General features: G+C 40.2%; 1 protein-coding gene across 2 annotated transcripts; it reads right to left on the reverse strand.

The window, feature by feature from the left end:
* Positions 1-28: 28 nt before the first annotated feature.
* Positions 29-2,802, reverse strand: LOC122020794 (protein NRT1/ PTR FAMILY 5.2-like). Of its 2 annotated transcripts, XM_042578815.1 has the most exons (3): positions 2,630-2,802; positions 2,320-2,537; positions 29-1,581 (listed from the first exon to the last, which is right to left on the reverse strand). In XM_042578815.1, exons 1-3 carry the CDS (start codon positions 2,757-2,759, stop codon positions 154-156), a joined length of 1,776 nt encoding a protein of 591 aa, XP_042434749.1. In that variant the 5' UTR covers positions 2,760-2,802; the 3' UTR covers positions 29-153. The 2 variants fall into 2 exon arrangements, with proteins under 2 accessions (XP_042434749.1, XP_042434750.1); XM_042578816.1 differs by lacking the exon at positions 2,630-2,802 and having other exon boundaries at positions 29-1,592; positions 2,320-2,459.
* Positions 2,803-18,268: the final 15,466 nt, after the last annotated feature.

An 18,268-nucleotide genomic window follows, 5' to 3' on the forward strand; every position in this document is an offset into this window, starting at 1 on the left:
AGAAAAAAAAAAGGGATTTACATTAACATTACAGAAGGATGCCACCTTGATTTAGGATTATAAATTATATCACACTTAATTTATAGTACTCCATTATTAATAAACAGATATGATGATCCTATCTTCGAATTGTGGATGCTGATTCCTGAGCAACTACATTTCAGCCATTGCCACTTTTTGGTCACCTACTGCAACTTCTTTTTCCGCTTTCATATCCATCGACTCACGTAGTTCTGACTTGTAGGAGTAGACTTTAGACACAAATAAGAAGTAGATGAAGTTGAGGACGCTGAGAAGTGTGAGGAACGCGTAGTAGTAGTCCAGATGCGAGGCATTCAGATTATTTAAGATCCATCCTTTTCCTCTGCTACTCGTTATGTTCGCAACAAGTCTCAGGAGAGAGCTACTGAGGAAGTTGCCAATTCCAGTGGCCGTCAAGGAGTAGGAAGTTCCCAGGCTCTTCATGCTTTCCGGAGCTTGGTCATAGAAGAACTCTATCTTCCCAACCACCAAAAAGGCATCGGCTAATCCCATGAGCACAAACTGAGGGAGTAACAAAAAGATTGTAACCGGAACTTCCCCAACTGTTTTATCGAGTCCGTGGCTTCTTGCAATGCTCAGCCTTCTTCTCTCCACCAGTGACGCAATCGACATTGTAATGATCTGAAGCACTAGTCCAACTCCCATTCTCTTAAGCATCGTGATCCCTCTTGGATCTTTCGTCCACAGCCTCATCACCTTGACGAAGAAACGGTCGTAAAGAACAACACACACTAGCATGGAAATGGTCACGAATGCTCCCAGACTTGCCGGGGGGATCTGGAAGTACGGTCCGACGTGACGATTCATTGTGGTTCCTTGCTTGACGAAGAGGGTGTTGATCTGAGCGATCATGGTGCAGGGGATGAACATGGCGACCAAGATGGGCAGCAGTCGCAGAATCTGTTTAGCTTCTTCCACTTGCGTCACAGGACAAAGCGACCATGGAGTACTCCGGCCGTCTTTTAAAGCAGCTTTGTTGAGGTACCTTAATGAATTGGTGGAGTCGATCCTGAACTTTCCCTTCTTTGCATACACTTCTAGATCAAACTCATGAAGCTCCCTTGGGTCATTAGGAACAGAAAGCTTCCATTTTCTGATGGCAGCCACTATGACCTTTGTTATCCTGGTGAATGAGCTTCCCTGGGGCGCCTTGTGCCTGTAATAAGGCGTGCCAACCAAAAAGATGAGAATGGAGGTCATGAGACCGAGCGCTGGAATTGCGTACCCCACTGTCCACCCCACGTTGTCCTGTATGTAGACCAGAAATGTCTGGGCAAACAATGTGCCTAGAAAGATGCTGAACATCCACCAGTTGAAGAAGGAGAGCTTATGCATCCTCTCCTTGGGGTCGAACTCATCGAACTGGTCGGCTCCGATGGTGGAGATGTTAGGTTTTGTTCCACCGTTTCCCAGAGCAATTATGTAGAGGCCCCCGAAAAACACAGCCAACTGCAGTGTTGAAGCTGACTCACAGTTTTCTTTGCAGTATGCGGGTTTCAGTGGTGAGACCGACACTGCTAGCGTCAGCAAACACATGCCCTGTGAGCAATCTCAAAATGGAAACTTCATCAGCTGAATCTAGTGTTTGAGGGGAAGGACATGACTAGTCTAAATTGGACTGATTCAGGACTTTTTTTCTTCTTAGTTTTTAACTGAAAAAAAATCTTCTAACTATTTGTTTGATGATGTGATCTGAAAAAGGAACTAATGTATTTAATTGTATTTTTATGCTAATTAACTTGTAGACGACTATTTTAGTATTTTGTGCTGAAAGATGAGGTAGAAGAATTCATGACTCAGCAATGAAATATCAAATGAGCAAGTGGTTTTGAGCAGAAACACTAACAAATCCAATGATTTAAGTCGACAAGCACGCGAGACAAGTCAACAAAGAAAGGAGTGGAGGAAAGACAAAATAAAAGTCTACACGCAGAAAGTCTTTGAAGAATCCAACAAGGTCACCATCACCATGTGACTTCAAATTCTCTCCAAATCTAACAAGTTCATAAGTCAAACGGATTGGCATCCAAAATAGGTCGGCCAATTGGGTAAAAGGTTTTGAGAGACAAATCAAACCAATTGAGTGAGATCGATTGGGCTGGGCAGATAAGCAAGTTTCATCGTGCGAGTTCAAAATTAGTTATTTTTGAGTTATTTTTCTCAGACACTCCAGGAACTAGCTAACAAAATACTTTATTTTCTAAATTAAACGACATGCCTGCATAAAAATTCCTATCTTTCATGAACAACGTAACGTAACTACAAGTATATATATACCGATAGATAGACGGCGCTGGCGATGAGGAAGGTCCAAAATCTTCCGAGAAAAGCGTCAGCGACGTAGGCCCCGATCACCGGCGTCAAGAACACGGTGCCCTGCCAGTTGGTGACGTTGTTGGCGGCCTCCACCGTGCCCTGATGCAGCCTTTTCGTCAAATATATCACCAGGTTGGCCGATATCCCATAATACGCCATCCTTTCAAAGACCTCATACACTACGTACAGTACGTGTACGCATCTTATAATAATTAATATTACAATTATATATCTATGTTCAGATTAATTAAAGAATTGTATATTAATTTACCTACGACGAAGGAACAGGCAGTCCATCCTCCTGTTTTGGATCGAAGCACAGGGTTGCCCTTCAGATCCATTGACCCATCCTTAGCGTACGGCTGATCAATAACATTCCCTCCTCCAGTCTCCTCTGCCATGGAGTTACGAAGCTCTCTCTGCCTGCTGCGCGCTTTCGCTGCAACTTCTTCTCGAGTAGCTTGGTTATTTTATAGACAGTGATCTCTGGTTCACATGACCACTTTGCCCTCGCTCCATAATGAATGAATGAATCGATCGTTGGATATATTTTAATAATTGAGGTGAAGGTTGAGGACGACAAGACAGAGACTACGTTGACTAATGGCGGCAGAAATCTACGGGACTGTCGATGCGTGGATGCGTGGATTTTGTTTATTGTAGTCTAAGGATAGATCGGGACAATCCAGGAACTCAGTATTTTTTAATTGTGTGTCTCATTCCCTCACTAACCCTCTAGTGGCTGGAGCAGGCAATGCCATAATTTTAGGAGCGCGGCGACGACAATGTATCACAATTGTATATTTAAGTGTGCAACAACCTAAAATGAAATTAACTGACGATCATTTTATTAGAGCAATATTGATCAAATAACTTATCAAATTTTTTGACAAAATAGTTCCATAGGCCACAATATTTTTTTTTTAAAAAAAATAACAGAAAGGAGGTAAATGTCATTTAATTACATTGTGAGAAAATATTTTTTTTTAAATTCAAAAAGAAATAAAGTATTAAAAAATTAATTTCCTCACATCGTATGGTGATTATGGCTATTGATTGAAATAGTTTTTCTTTCAAAAAAAGATAAATACTATCTAATTTAATGAAATTTTCTTTTGTAAAAAATAAGGAGAAAATGTTTATTTATTCAATTCATCAATTTTTTTTCCCAAACGGTTGAATAGTTTGACGAGTTAAAATTATTCAATTTTTTTTCAAAAATAAAGGTAATAACCTCGATATTGATGGACCTTTTCTTTAAAGAAAAATGGAGAACTCTAATTAATTTCTGTTTTAAAAATTACAATCTTCGGATTGCCAAATGAATGGCAAAATTCAGTGAAAAATATTTTTTTTATCGAGTCAAATACGAAAATAGATTGATTGGACTACTTTCAAACAGTGATGAAGCTCCACCTCAAAATTTTTCAGAATTAAAGACAAATCGAAGACTAGTAATCAAAGACAAGTCTATAATTTTGTCAATATAAAAAAGAGACAAATACATAAAAAAAAGCTTGGATTAATTATGTCGGCCATATTTCCTATAAAAAAAAAGAGAAAAAAATTAATCTTTTTGTCATAAAAAAATCTCCTTGTTGAGAAATGGATGGGCGTCTTCTTTTTGTTTCATTAGCTGAAAAGTCTTTTGCATGCTAAAGCATAAAGCCAAATGAAAGTTGCATTTGTGGAATTTTATGAAGCTCTCTATTCACACACAGGAAATACAAAATTTAAGTAAGGCAAACTGAAGTCTATTTGAGACCAAATAAGATTTTCGTAATATAAAATAATTCATATTTAGTGCATCAGGACCATCGTTGGTTGCAGTCCCATTCGTTTGACCGGTTGGATATCCAGTTGGTTCCGTGCATGCAACGCCTTCCCAGCTACGGCGATTGACTTGGGCTACTGATCAGTTTGACTCAAAGCAAACTCAGTTCCCATGAAATTTAGATTTCTTCAAGCTTACATTTGATTAGAGAATTTGATGCTGTCATCTTCACGTACGACGACATGTGAAGAATTAGCAACATTGTTCTTCGAGTGATTGTTAAGACGTGGAAGAATCTCTTTTCTGTGATATACTTGTTCTATATGTATGTGGAGCTGAAGCAATAAGATTATACGTTTCCCAATCTGGAAGATTGACGAAGAACGCTCATTCTGATATTTCAACTTTGTAGGGTTTTCATATGGTTTACGGAATTGTCCAACCGAAATACCTCCACGTGGGTGAACAAAGATGATGCGGCACATTGCGAGTGACCCGTATGTAACGGGGTCAACGATCAAAATAATGTAACAGTTAAAATTAAGATAAGATAGTGGTTTTATGGACAAGCTAAGACTCCTAATATAAACTCGAGTGATCCGAAAGGGCTTAACTCCCCATTTTTTATAGGTAAGACTCCCAGCTTATACTCGATTTGCCTCAGTGTCGATCGGACTTACGAGGCTCAGCTGCCCACTTCTTATGGACAAGACTCCCAGCATACACTCAGTCGGCTCCAGTGTCGATCAGATTTATGGAGCTCAACTCCTCACTTCTCATAGGTAAGACTTCTAGCTTACACTCGGTTGGCCCTAGCGCTTGTCGGACGTATGAGGCACAACTCCCTACTTCTCAGGAGAAAGACTCCCAGCATATACCCGGTCGAGCTCAATGCCGGTCAGACTTACGGGGTTCAGCTCCCCACTTTTTATAGGCAAGACTCCCAACATACACTTGGTCGACCCCACGTTGGTCGGACTTATAGGGTTCAACTTCCCACTTCTCAAGGGAAAGGCTGCCAACTTATACTCAGTTGGCCCTAGCATCGGTCAAACTTACAGGGCTCAGCTCCTCACTTCTTATGGGTAAGGCTCTCAGCATACACTCGGTCGACCTCAGTGCCGGTCGGACTTATGGGACTCAGCTCCCCACTTCTCATGGGCGAGGATCCTAGCATACAACCGATCGACCTGAGAGCCGGTCTGACTTATGGGGCTCAGCTCTCTACTTCTCATCGATAAGACTCCCAGCTTACACCCGATCGACCCTAGTGCTGGTCGGACTTATTGGGCTCAACTTCCCATTTCTCATGGGTTGGCCCTAGCGCAGGTCGAACTTACGGGGCTCAGCTCCCCACTTCTTAGCGCTAAGACACCTAGCATACAGTCGATCGACCTGAGAGCCGGTCAGACCTACATGACTCAACACCCCATTTTTGCCTGTGTAAGTCTCTCAGAGTAGTCGGGAAACCATAGCACTGGTCGAATTTCACCAGGAGACAGCAGTGTCAGAGAATCGTAACAATCTTTCATAGAATAATGACTACTCATCAGAGAATATTTTACTACCACAACATATACACGCAATGGAACCTTCTAAAGGGGAGGGGGGCTGTCGTACACCCTTCGTTACTCAACATATTCTAACACCAGACATTCACTGATGTCTCATTATTGCGGAGGTTATGAGAGTCAGTATAAAAAGGGAGGGTCAATTTTAGCATTGTCTGTGAGAACACATTCACCTATTTCGGAACGTAAGGATGGACGCAGTTGGTAAAATCAGTGTCACTATGAATCTAGAGGAGTACGAGCTATTTCTGAATGCCAAGGCTCAAGCACTATCCCGAGAACAAGTCATGGGTTCTCACTTGCACTGGGCACCAACAGCCTCAGTAGAGGAGTTTCCCGTATCAGGGAAAAGATCTAGGCAAAAAGCAACCATTAGAGTTTCCTCGAGAGTTTTTCTGAGCACCTATGGAAGGTTATGCCAAAATCGAGACCCAAAGCGAGGAAAGGCTCTTGCCGCTCTGGAATTGCCTGAATAACCTAGCGTGCCTTTCAGTCAAGAGGCACTAGATAAAAAGCTGCCCAAGCATTTTCGACCTTTGTAAATTGGGGAGTATAGAGGTAACATCGATCTTGAAGACCACCTCCGAAAATTTAAGAACGTTGCTCTACTACACCAGTATAGCGAGACCATAAAATGTCGAGTGTTTTTGACCACTCTCTCTGGCTCGACACAAAGATGGTTCGATCGAATGTCAGTCGGATCCATTGCCCGTTTTAAGGAGTTACGGAAGGCCTACCTACACCACTTTGTCAGTAGGAGATATCAGAAGACCAGCTTGAGTCTGTTCATGCACAAGCATGGAACTAAGGAATCCTTATGGGTGTATATCAAGCGCTTCAACTAGGTGGCGTTGGACGTTCTGTCTTCCATGTTAGTGTTAGCTTTTGAGGGATGTCCTAAGGTAATCACCTTATGATTTTTATTATTTATTTGATAAATATATATTCACTATTTAGGTGCACATTCTTTATGTGTATGATTGGATCTTAAACTCACCTACTGAATGTCCGCGATATGATTCATAGCATGAGATAACTTGTGTTTGGATCACAACTTGTGCGTATCTTTACATGTGCAATTATGAATATATTGGAATATTCCTTAGTTGATAAATTGATGAGTTCAAACATCATCGATTCTAATAGACTAGCATGGGTTATACTTCTTGGACTAACTAAGCAGCTATTTCTCACTAGTTAGAGACATTAGGATGCCGAGAGTTAAACGTAGATACTAGTTATGATAATGAGTTCATTGGAAGGGACCTGCTGTAATACTTCAAATGGTTCTCTACATTCATATAGATATGTCTGTGAAGCTCTTACTGCAGCTCGAGTGTAAGTTTCCTTCGACTTGAGGTATACAAGTCACTTTGATCATAGAGGCTTATATTTTGACATCTTAAGCAAGCATCTCCTTGGAAATGTGGACTTGAGATGATTGGTATAAGTCGAAGTGCCCAAAAGTATTTGGATAGCCCATAGAGGATTCATCACACCTTACGAGGAGACATATACCCTATGGCCACTCGTTAGTATTATTACTCAAAGTCTTTAGCCAAAGCATCATATGCTAAGAGTATGAGACCCTTAGACACATGTTAGAGTAATTTGAATCCACAGAACGAGGAAGTATTACTTGGATTAGATGTCATGTAGTCAGCCTAGTGGGGATTGACACATAGACCATGTCCTAAACCAAGTGGATATAAGACGAGTGAAAGGAACATGACTTACTGTAACTGTTGAAAGGTTTGGAAGTGGTTCCGAGATTAACCTATGATTTTCCGATTAATTAGGGATTATGATGTACTACGAGGTGTCACTCATGATCATTCTATAATTGATGGTTAATTATAGATTACCAACATAACCAGGAATCTATAAGGTTACACACACTACGAGTTTATCTAAGAGACATAAAACAAGTCTGAGAACTGGATTCTTAGATCGAGAGAGATTAAGTCTAGTTGGATCAGATGAAAGGTAAATATAGAATCAGAATGGTACAATGGAAGCGCGGATAGGTCACGTCTTTTGAAGATGAGTTGGACACTCTTTAGTCTAATTAATGAACTAAATTGGTTTAATTCTTTAATTAAAAGAAGTTTGGTTATCGAACCAATATAGTTTGACATTGAACCAAACTTAATACTATTGATATAGATTACGGGTTAAAGGATATGGATTTGGATTTGATCCTAATCCTATATTTTTTCATTATCCTCTCTCTTCTTCTTCGTTCTCACGTCGCTGACGACGAAAGGAAAAAAGGCGTTTGCCTTTTTTGAGTCACCGCCGCCGCCCAGCTCCGCCGACCAATGTCTGATGCCAACAAAGTGTCTGACGCCAGCCAACAGTTATCCTGACATTGGCTGAAGTTGCAGGCACCGCCTAAATAACAAGAGGCGCTGCCTCTTTGCTGTCCACCGCCGCACGCCGATGAGCAGCACCTGCTGCTGCTGTTCTGACTTCCGTCACCGTTCATGAGCAGCTTCGACCAACAGACCTCCGAGTCCTGCCGGTCTGATGGTGTCCATCACGAACAATAGCGAATTGCTGCTGTCCGTCGATGCCATCGTCGCTTGTGTCGTTGGTCAGCATCGACGCCGACCATCTACAGCCTTTCAGTGGTCACCTGTTGACCATGGAGACCATTGCCGCCGGTTACACCGCTGGCAGCAGCAAGATCCGCCGTCGAACAACAGCGAGAGTTGCTGTACCTGCCATTGTCACCCTCCTAGAACCATCGGCAATCCGACCTCTTTCCGTCGGCTCACCGCTGGACAGTGGAGGCTTTTGTTGTCGATTACAGCCACCAGCAGTGACTTTGTCACCGCCGAACAACAACTTTGTGATAGTTGCTTGCCGGTTGATTTGTATCACTTAATTGGTTGCAATTGTTGCTGGGTATAAATCGGATCGTGATCCCTCTCTCGGATTGAACCGTCTCCCACCTTCAGCTAGTACTAAATTAGAGACATGACTTGGACTTATTGAAGTCATCTCAAAGATAACCCGGCGTGGATACAAGTAGAGGCTCGGCTTGTGCGTCGCTTGGTCAATATCCTTCCCACTCTGGATCATCCGATGGAATCTTCTATGCATCATTCGTCAAGTATACCTAGCGTAAATTTACTTTCTATAAAATTTTAATTATGTGATCATGTTTGCCATGTTGTATCCTTATATGTGTTGTGTGTGTATGATGCAATAATTAGGAATTATTATTGTTTTTATTTTCTGCTGCACATGTTTATGAAACGTGTTCTAGCATGCATCCGCATCGAGCTATCCAACAGTGGTATCAGAGCCTGATCATGCTTCGACATGATCATAAAATTATTTTACAGTTCGTAAATAGTATTGTAATTAATTTTTAAATTTTTATGAAATTATTAAGAATTTTCTTTTTTTTTTTTGAAATTTTGATGGAATTATTAATAATTTTCTATTTTTGAAAGTTCTCTAAATTGTTAGTAAATTATATTTTTAGAAAGTTTCTGATATAATTTTAGAAAATTAAATTAAAAAATATTCTGTTAATTTAGAAATGATCATTTATGGAATCTTCTAAAATTTTAAGAAATATTTTTTTTTTAGAAAATTTCCTAATTTGTTAGGTAATACTAAATTTGGAAAATTTTCAAAATTATTAAAAAAATCTAAATTTGAGATATTCTAAATTAAATTAATAAAATTATCTTTTTATGAAATTTTTAGATTTATTAAAATATTTTATTTTTAGAAAGTTTCATAAATTGTTAAGAAATACCAAATTTGAAAAGATTTATAAAATCACAAAAAAATCTAGATTTAAATTATTCTGTAATAAATAAAAAAATATTAATTATTTATTTCCTAAATTTTTAGGAAGTTAATTGAAAATTTATTTCTAAAATAATTAAAGATTATTGATTGATAGAAAGATTCTAAATGAGATATGTTAATTAAATTTAGAAAATTAGTTTCCTAATTTGATTAGATAAATCTTGATTTATTAAAATCAGATTTATAATATATTTTTATTTCTAAAATAAAATTATAACATATGTAAATTTATGTCATGTTCATGTCATATTGTATGCCATGTAGATGCATTAATTATGACATGATAAGATTTTACCATGCGTGCGATGTGATTAGTTCTTACTCTATGTGTGATGTGCTATGCTATGTCATGTGTGCAATGTATCATGTCATCAATTTTGCCATGCATGTGGTGTCATGTAGTTAGTAGATTTGCATGATGATGATGAGACCTAAATCCCTTACATCAAAATATTAAAACCTACACATTTCATTAATATGATAAGAATCAGAGTTTAAGTTCTTGTCTGAGTTGTTGGCCAAAGTCAAGCTCAACCTGAAATTAAATATGTTCAAACCATAGAGATACATTCTCATGATTAACAGGTTGATTTTAACTTGAAGTGTTGATTTGTTGTGCCAAAGCTATGATCAACGTGGATAGAGGTGAAGTTGGGTGATATGCATTTGATATATACTTGTTAATGTGTTAACAACCAGATGTTTATGCGAATATCAATTAGTTGCTAGTATAATGTGACAGTTGCATATATATAAGCAATATGCAATCGGTAAACTTGCTACCTACCGTTATAGCAAAAAATGACTTGTTGGTTAAAGTCGTGGTTATTCTTATCTATAGTGAATATTAACCCACTTGGAAAAAACCTACCATCTTCCAAATTCATAGTAAGGGCTCTTAAATTCGATAAGTAAATGGATTTTGTATTCATATATAAATTGTTTACATTTATGAAATAAAATCATCTTTATTAAACATGATCAATTGTATATTTCTAGATTATTAGAGTTAGACTGTTTTCTTTGAATTTACGCTCGACTGTGAAAACAAACAAACAGACCTCGCTGACTCCAAAGGACTCATATTACCATTGTGGTAAGATGTGACATTGGAGAAGAAACGATACGATTTATTATCTTGAGTCCATGAAGAAGAGAAAAAGGCATCCGATGTCCTATCTCCTATCTTCGAGATTGGATCTCACAGTATTTCTACTGATTGTGTCTCACATATATATAACGATATAAGTGAGGTAAAGAATAGTAAATGATTAGATAATCAATTAGCTCCCTATACGTGGCAAAAGTTACCTTGGTTATATAAGTATGAAACACGTATTCGAATTACACTAGTATGTAATTTTGGAATCATTTGAATTAGATTCATTTGATACGTGTGCTTTATGCTTAAAAAGACAAGATGACATAGTTACCTTTTATTTGAAAAAGGTGAACAAGAGTATGATGGATTGCCCCTTATACATACCGATGTATGTGGACCAATGCCAACTTATGCATAAGGAGGTTATAACTACTTCATCACCTTCATCGATGTTCACTCACGATTTGAGTATGTGTATTTATTGAAATATAAGTTTGAGGCTTTGAAAAGTACAAAGGATTCATAAATGAAGTAGAGAAATAACTTGACAAAAGTATTAAAATACTTAAATTCGATCAAGGTGGTGAATACTTAAGCTAAGAGTTTCAAGATTATCTAAGAGATAATGAAATATTATCTCAATGGACTCCTCCTTATATACCACATATGACAGTATATTTGAAGGCAAAATCGAACCTTGTTGGACATGGTTAGGTTGATAGTAAATCATGCAATTCTTCCCAAAGCCTTTTAGGGTTATGTATTTGTGACAGTTATTTACTTGCTAATCAAACTCACAACTAAGGCAATCTTGACTAATCCATTTGAAATATGGACTAGTTAAACTCTCATTTATTTTATTTGAAGATATGAGGTTGTCCTTCTTATGGGAAGAGGACTGTATCAGAGAAGCTAATGCTAAATATGATAAGTGTCTATTAATTGGATTATCCTAAGAAAACTATGGGTTACTAATTCTATGATATCTTGAAACAGAAATGTTTATTTCAAGGCATATTATATTTCTAAAGAAAGGGTTTCTCTTGCAAGAAAACAAGTGGGAGTGGGATTGAACTAAGAGTAGTTCAAGTGACTCCAATAGACATAAAAGAGACGCCTAAATAAGACCCACAACTGATTATTCATTGGGATGAGGTAGCAGTTAAACCTGTTAATACACTGCCAGTTCATAGATCTAGTAGGGCATGTCAAATTCCTGAGAAATATGGATTTCTCATAAGTGAATCAAGAGGCCTGCCACTCATTGTGGATGAGGAGCCTACTAGTTATGAAGAAGTTCTAAAAAGTTTAGAAAGGGACTCGTGGTTGAGAACCATGAAATCGAAAATGAATTCCATGTATAACCAAGTTTGGAACTTGGTGCATCCACCCAAAGGTATATTACCTATTGGGTGCACGTGAGTTTTTAAAATAAAAAATAGACATGGATGAGAGTTTGATATCTCACATATTACTTATAGGAAAAGATGTGCCTATTATATAGTTAGTTAAAGTTTGGTTATCCAAAACATTCTCTATGAAAGACATTACAGAAGTAACCTATATCCTTTGGATTTAAATCTATAGAGATAGATCCGACATGTTTCTTAGCCTTTCGCAGTCTACATATATAGACCGAGTGCTAAAACGGTTTAGCATGTTGGAATCCAAGAAAGGTCGAGATTCACCTTTCGAAGTCTATGTGCCTAAGCACATATAACGAAAGGATTCACATGAATTAGATCCATTGGGGCAAGCTATAGGATCAATTATGTGTGCTATGTTATGTACGAGGTCTGATATATCGTATGCTCTGAATGTCATGAGCAGATATCAATCAGATCCAGGCATCGATCGTTGGGTGGCTGTCAAGACAATCCTTAAAAAACTAAGGATTTGATCTTGGTATATGAAAGAGGTGATATGATTATACATAGGTATACTGATACTAGTTTCCAGATGGACAAGGATGATTCCAAGTCCAAGCATGGGCATGTATTCACCTTAAAATGTAAGCACAATAAATTGGAAAGGTTCCAAGCAAGAAATGATTTAAACATGTGCTTCGACGCTATCATATGGTCAAAAGATCATGAGTAGGAAAGAAATGCAAATTGAGAGAAATTCCCACCAATAGGAACCTAGTGGACCCTTTCATGAAACCTTTAACTCAAAACGAGTTTTGAGAGTCATGTAGAGACCTATGGTGTTGGACACAATGACGATTGACATTAGTCTAAGTGGGAGTGTTAGTTTTTTAGGGATGTCCTAAGGCAATCGTCTTATGATTTTTACTATTTATTTGATAAATATAGATTCACTATTTGAGTGCACATTCTCTATGTGTATGTATGAGAGAACTTGTGATTGGATCATAACTTGTAAGTATCTCCACATGTGCAATTATGAATGTATTGAAATATTCCCTAGTCGATGAATTGATGAGTTCGAACATCATCAATTTTAATAGACTAGCATGAATTATACTCCGTCTAACCAATCAACTGTTTCTCATTAGCTGGAGACATTGGGATGTCGAGAGTTAAACGCGGATACTAATTATGATAACTAGTTCATTGGAAGGGACCTACTGTAAGACTTCATATAGTTCTCTACATATATATAGGTATGTCTATGAAGCTTTTACTGCAGCTCGAGTGCAAGGTTCTTTTGACTTGAGGTATATAAGTTACCTTGGTCACGGAAGCTTATACTTTGACATCTTAAGCAAACATCTCCTTAAAGATGTGGACCCGGGATGATTGGGTATAAGTCAAAATGTATGAAGGTATTTAAATATCTCACAGAGGATTCACCGCTCCATGCGAAGAGACGTATACCCTATGTCCACTCATTATGATTATTACTCAAAGTTTTGGCCAAAACATCACATATTAACAGTACGAGACTCTTAGACACATGTCAGAGTAATTTGAATCCACAGAACGAGAAAATATTATTTGGGTTAGGTGCTACGTAGTCAACCTAGTGGGGACTGACACATAAACGATGTCATGAACCAAGTGAGTATAAGACGAGTGAAAGGAACATGACACAACTTACTATAGCTGCTGAAAGGTTTAGAAGTGGTTCTGAGATCAACCTATGATTTTTCGATTAATTGAGGATCATGATGTACTACTAGGTGTCACTCATGATCGTTCCATAATTGATGGTTAATTATGGACGATCAATATAACTGGGAACTTATAAGGTCACACCCACTACGAGTTTATCTAAGAGATATAAAACAAGTTTGAGTATTAGATTCTCAGATCGAGAGAGATTAAGTCTGGTTTGACCAGTAAATATGAAATCAGAATAACATAATGGAAGCGCGGATGAGTTACGTCTTTTGAAGACGAGTTGGACACTCTTTAGTCTAATTAATGAACTAAATTAGTTTGGCTCTTTAATTAAAAGAGGTTTAGTTATTGAGCTAATATGATTTACCTTTGAACCCAATTTAAAGTTATTGGTATGAATGGTGGGTTAAAGGATATGAGTTTGAATTTAATCATAATCCAATAAAACGAAAAAACGTGAGATACTTTTTTTTTAATTATCCTCTCTCCTCTTCTTCGTTCTCATGCCGCCGACGACGAAAGGGAAAAAGGGCGTTTTGCCTTTTCTGAGTCGCCGCCTCTGCCCAGCTTCGTTGGCCAACGTCCGATGCCAGCAAAGTGTCTGACGCCAGCCAACAGCTATCCCGACGCCGGCTGAAGTCGCAGGCGCCGCCCAAACAGCAAGAGGCGCTGCCTCTTTGCTGTCCGCCGCCGCACGCCGACGAGCAGCACCTGCTGCTGCTGTTCTGACTTCCGTCGCCATTCATGAGCAGCTTCGACCAATAGACGTCCGAGTCCTGCCGGTCTGATGGTGTCCAGCACGAACAACAGCGAACTGCTGCTGTCCGCCGATGCCATCGCCGCTTGTGCCGCTGGTCAGCATTGACGCCGGCCATCTGCAGCCTTCCGGTGGTCACCTGTTGACCCTGGAGACCATTGCCGCCGGCTACACCGCCGGCAGCAGCGAGATCCGCCGTCGAACAGCAGCGAGAGCTGCTGTACATGCTGTTGTTGCCCTCCTAGAACCGCCGGGCGTCCGGCCTCTTTCCGTCGGCTCACCGCCGGACAATGGAGGCTTTTGCTGTCGATTACAGCCACCGACAGCGACTTTGTCACCGCCAGACAACAACTTTGTGATAGTTGTTTGCCGGTTGATTTGTATCGCTTAATTGGTTGCAATTATTGTCGGATACAAATTAGACCGTGATCCCTCTCTCGGATCGAACCGTCTCCCACCTTCAGCTAGTATCGAAGCGGAGATACAACTTGGACTTATTGAAGTCGTCTTGAAGATAACTTGGAGTGGATACAAGTACAGGCGAGGCTCGTGGGTTGCTTGGTCGATCTCCTTCCCATTCTAGTCATTTGATGAAATCTTCTATGCATCATCCGTCAGGTATACCTAGCGTAAATTTATTTTCCATAAAATTTTAATTATGCAATCATGTTTGTCCTATTGTATTCTTATATGTGCCTTGTGTGTGATGTAATAATTAAGAATTATTATTATTTTTATTTTTCACTATATATGTTTACAAAACGTGTTCTAGCACGCACCCGCATCTAGCTACCAAAAAATTAGAAATATTAATATGTGTCTCTCTCAAGGCCTTTTAGAAGGAGAATTCTTCTTATTCCTCATTAGGAAGTCCGCAAAAGACTTTGACGACTTGCTGGGGAAGACAGTCAAATATATCAACATGGAGGAAGTTCAGGCCACTCGGAAGAAGGAGGTGCCTGTCCTAGCTTTGGCCAACCAAGCTGATCGGAAACCACCACCACCTCCAGGTCGCCCCCAAGACCCTCGTCCGAATCTTCCACTGGTCCGAGAAGCGATGGTGAGGCAACAAGTTGAAGTTGTTCGGAACTCCTTCGTCAAACCCCTTTGGTGGGTACCAATATTGCACATACCATCGTTCTAATATCCATGATACGAAAGACTGTTAATTATCAGCTCGCTTGGGACACACGTTGAGCAGTCGAACTCGGCCTACCACAACCTCAAATCTCGCCCCAGCTGCGAATTATAAGCGAGCATGACTCTCGTCCAATGACCATTCGATTAGCTGTCCCAGACTCTCACCCCAATTGCGAGTTATAAGCGAGCATGACTCTAGCATCCAACGACCATCCGATCAGCTGTCCCAGACTCTCATCCTAGCTATGAGTTATAAGTGAGTATGACTCTCGCATCTAATGACAATCCGATCAGTTATCCTAGACTCTCACCCCAACTGCGAGTTATAAGCGAGCATGACTCTCGCGTTCAATAACCATCCGGTCGGCTATCCGAGACTTTCACCCAAGGTATGAGTTATAAACGAGCATAACTCTTGCCACCAATTACCATCCGGTTGGCTATCCCAAACTCTCACCCCAGTTGTGAGTTATAAGCAAGCATGACTCTCGCATCCAACCACCATTCGGTCAGTTATCCCAGACTCTCGCCCTAACTGTAAATTATAAGTGAGCATGACTCTTGCATCCAACGGCCATCCAGTTGGTTGTCCTAGACTCTAGCCCTAGCTGTGAGTTATAAGCGAACATGGCTTCCACGTTCAATGACCATCCGGTCGACTATCCCAAACTCTCACCCCAACTACGAGTTATAAGCAAGAATGATTCTCGCATCCAATGACCATCTGGTCAGTTATCCCAAACTCTCTTCCTAGCTGCGAGTTATAAGCGAGCATGACTCTCGCGTCCAACGATCATCTGGTCGGTTATCCAAGACTCTCACCTCAGTTGCGAGTTATAAGTGAGCATGACGTTCACATCCAATGACAAGCCAGTCGGCTATCCCAGACTCTCGCCCTACCTGTGAATTATAAGCGAGCATGACTCTCGTGTCCAACGACCATCCGGTCGGCTATCCAAGACTCTCGCCTCAGCTGTGAGTTATAATCGAGAATGACTCTCGCGTCCAACGACCATCTAGTCGGCTATTCCAGACCCTCGTCTCAACTGCGAGTTATAAGCGAGCATGACTCTTGCATCCAACAACCATCCAGTCGATTGCCCCAAACTCTTATACCAGCTGTGAGTTATAAGTGAGTATGTCTCTCACGACAAACGATCAATTGGTTGCTTCTGAATCTCGCCACCACTATGACTTATTCAAATGGGCATGGTTCCCAAGACTCATTTACTTGTGCACAACTCCTAGCACTCATTTACTTGGGCATGGATCTCAGCAGCAATTCGCTTGGGCATGACTCCCACCCGATCGTCACTCGTCTCACTCGTCGTTCGCTCGGCGCACTTCTTACACCGCTCAACTCAGCACTCTTTTTACCTCTCATTTTGGCATCATCTTTTGCTACTCATTCGACACTTGTCTTACTCGTTGCTCGACTGACACTCACCTTAGTCACCACTCTGTTGGTACACACTCCATTTTCCAATTAGCTCTGCACTGAGCATATATTGCTGCTCACTCAACATCGCCACACATACTTGCTTGGTATTACATGGTGGTCCCAACGATTTGGCTCTATAAACATGAGTGATTTAACATTCGCGATAGGCTGTCTAGTCAATTGAACTTGCGCCTCCTTCGACTAGATTTGAAGGGGAGACTTGTTATGCGGTGCGTTGTGAGACACCCTAGAGGTAATGGGGGTCAACGGTCAAGATGTTGCGGCAGTCAAAGTCAAGATAAGGTGACGATCTTATGGGCAAGACTCATTGCATAAACCTGGGCGGCCCTAAGGCTGACCGAACATATGAAGCTCAACTCCCCACTTCTCATGGATAAGACTCCCAACTTACACCCGGTCGACCCTAGTGCCAGTTAAACTTACCGGGTTTAGCTTTCCACTTCTCATGAGCAAGGCTCCCAGTATATACCTGGTCGACCCTATTGCTGATAGGATTTACGGAGCTCAACTCCTAACTTCTCAATGCCAAGTCAACTAGCATACAACCGGTCGTCCTGAGAGCGATCAAACTTATAGGGCTCAACTCCCCATTTCGCCAGTGCAAGTCTCTTAGTGTATAGTTAGGCAGGCATAACACCGATCAAATTTCCTCCCAGAGATAATAACGTCAAAGAATTGTAACAATTTGTCAGAAAATAATAAGAATAACGACTACCCGTTAAGGAATGTTTCACTACCACAACATATACACGCAATGGAACCTTCTAAGGGGGGTTGCCGTACACTCTCCGTTACCCAATATATTCTGACGTCAGACATTCTCTAACATCTCATTACTGTAGAGATTATGAGGGTCAGTATAAAAGGGGTCATCTTTGTTAGCCAGGTACATTTTACTATGCACGGATCTACACTATTGTTCATCTTTTTCCTCACTTTTCGCTGAACTATTATTCTAACTTGAGCGTCTCAGTGTTTGTGTCAGGGATCCCCTCCCTGGTTCTCGCACTAACATTCCCGTTAGCTTTGTGGGTTTTGTGCGTAGGTCCGCAAGTCCTAGCTCTATGTCTACAGCTTTCAGCACAAAGTTTTTCTTTCGTCAACATTCTTGTCATCTCACCGGTCTCTCGTCTACTCAGCTTCCGAACGAGATCAAAAAGACATGATTACGATCAGTGCTCGACATA

Source organism: Zingiber officinale, chromosome 9A, assembly GCF_018446385.1.
Source record: "Zingiber officinale cultivar Zhangliang chromosome 9A, Zo_v1.1, whole genome shotgun sequence".
Classification (NCBI taxonomy): domain Eukaryota; kingdom Viridiplantae; phylum Streptophyta; class Magnoliopsida; order Zingiberales; family Zingiberaceae; genus Zingiber; species Zingiber officinale.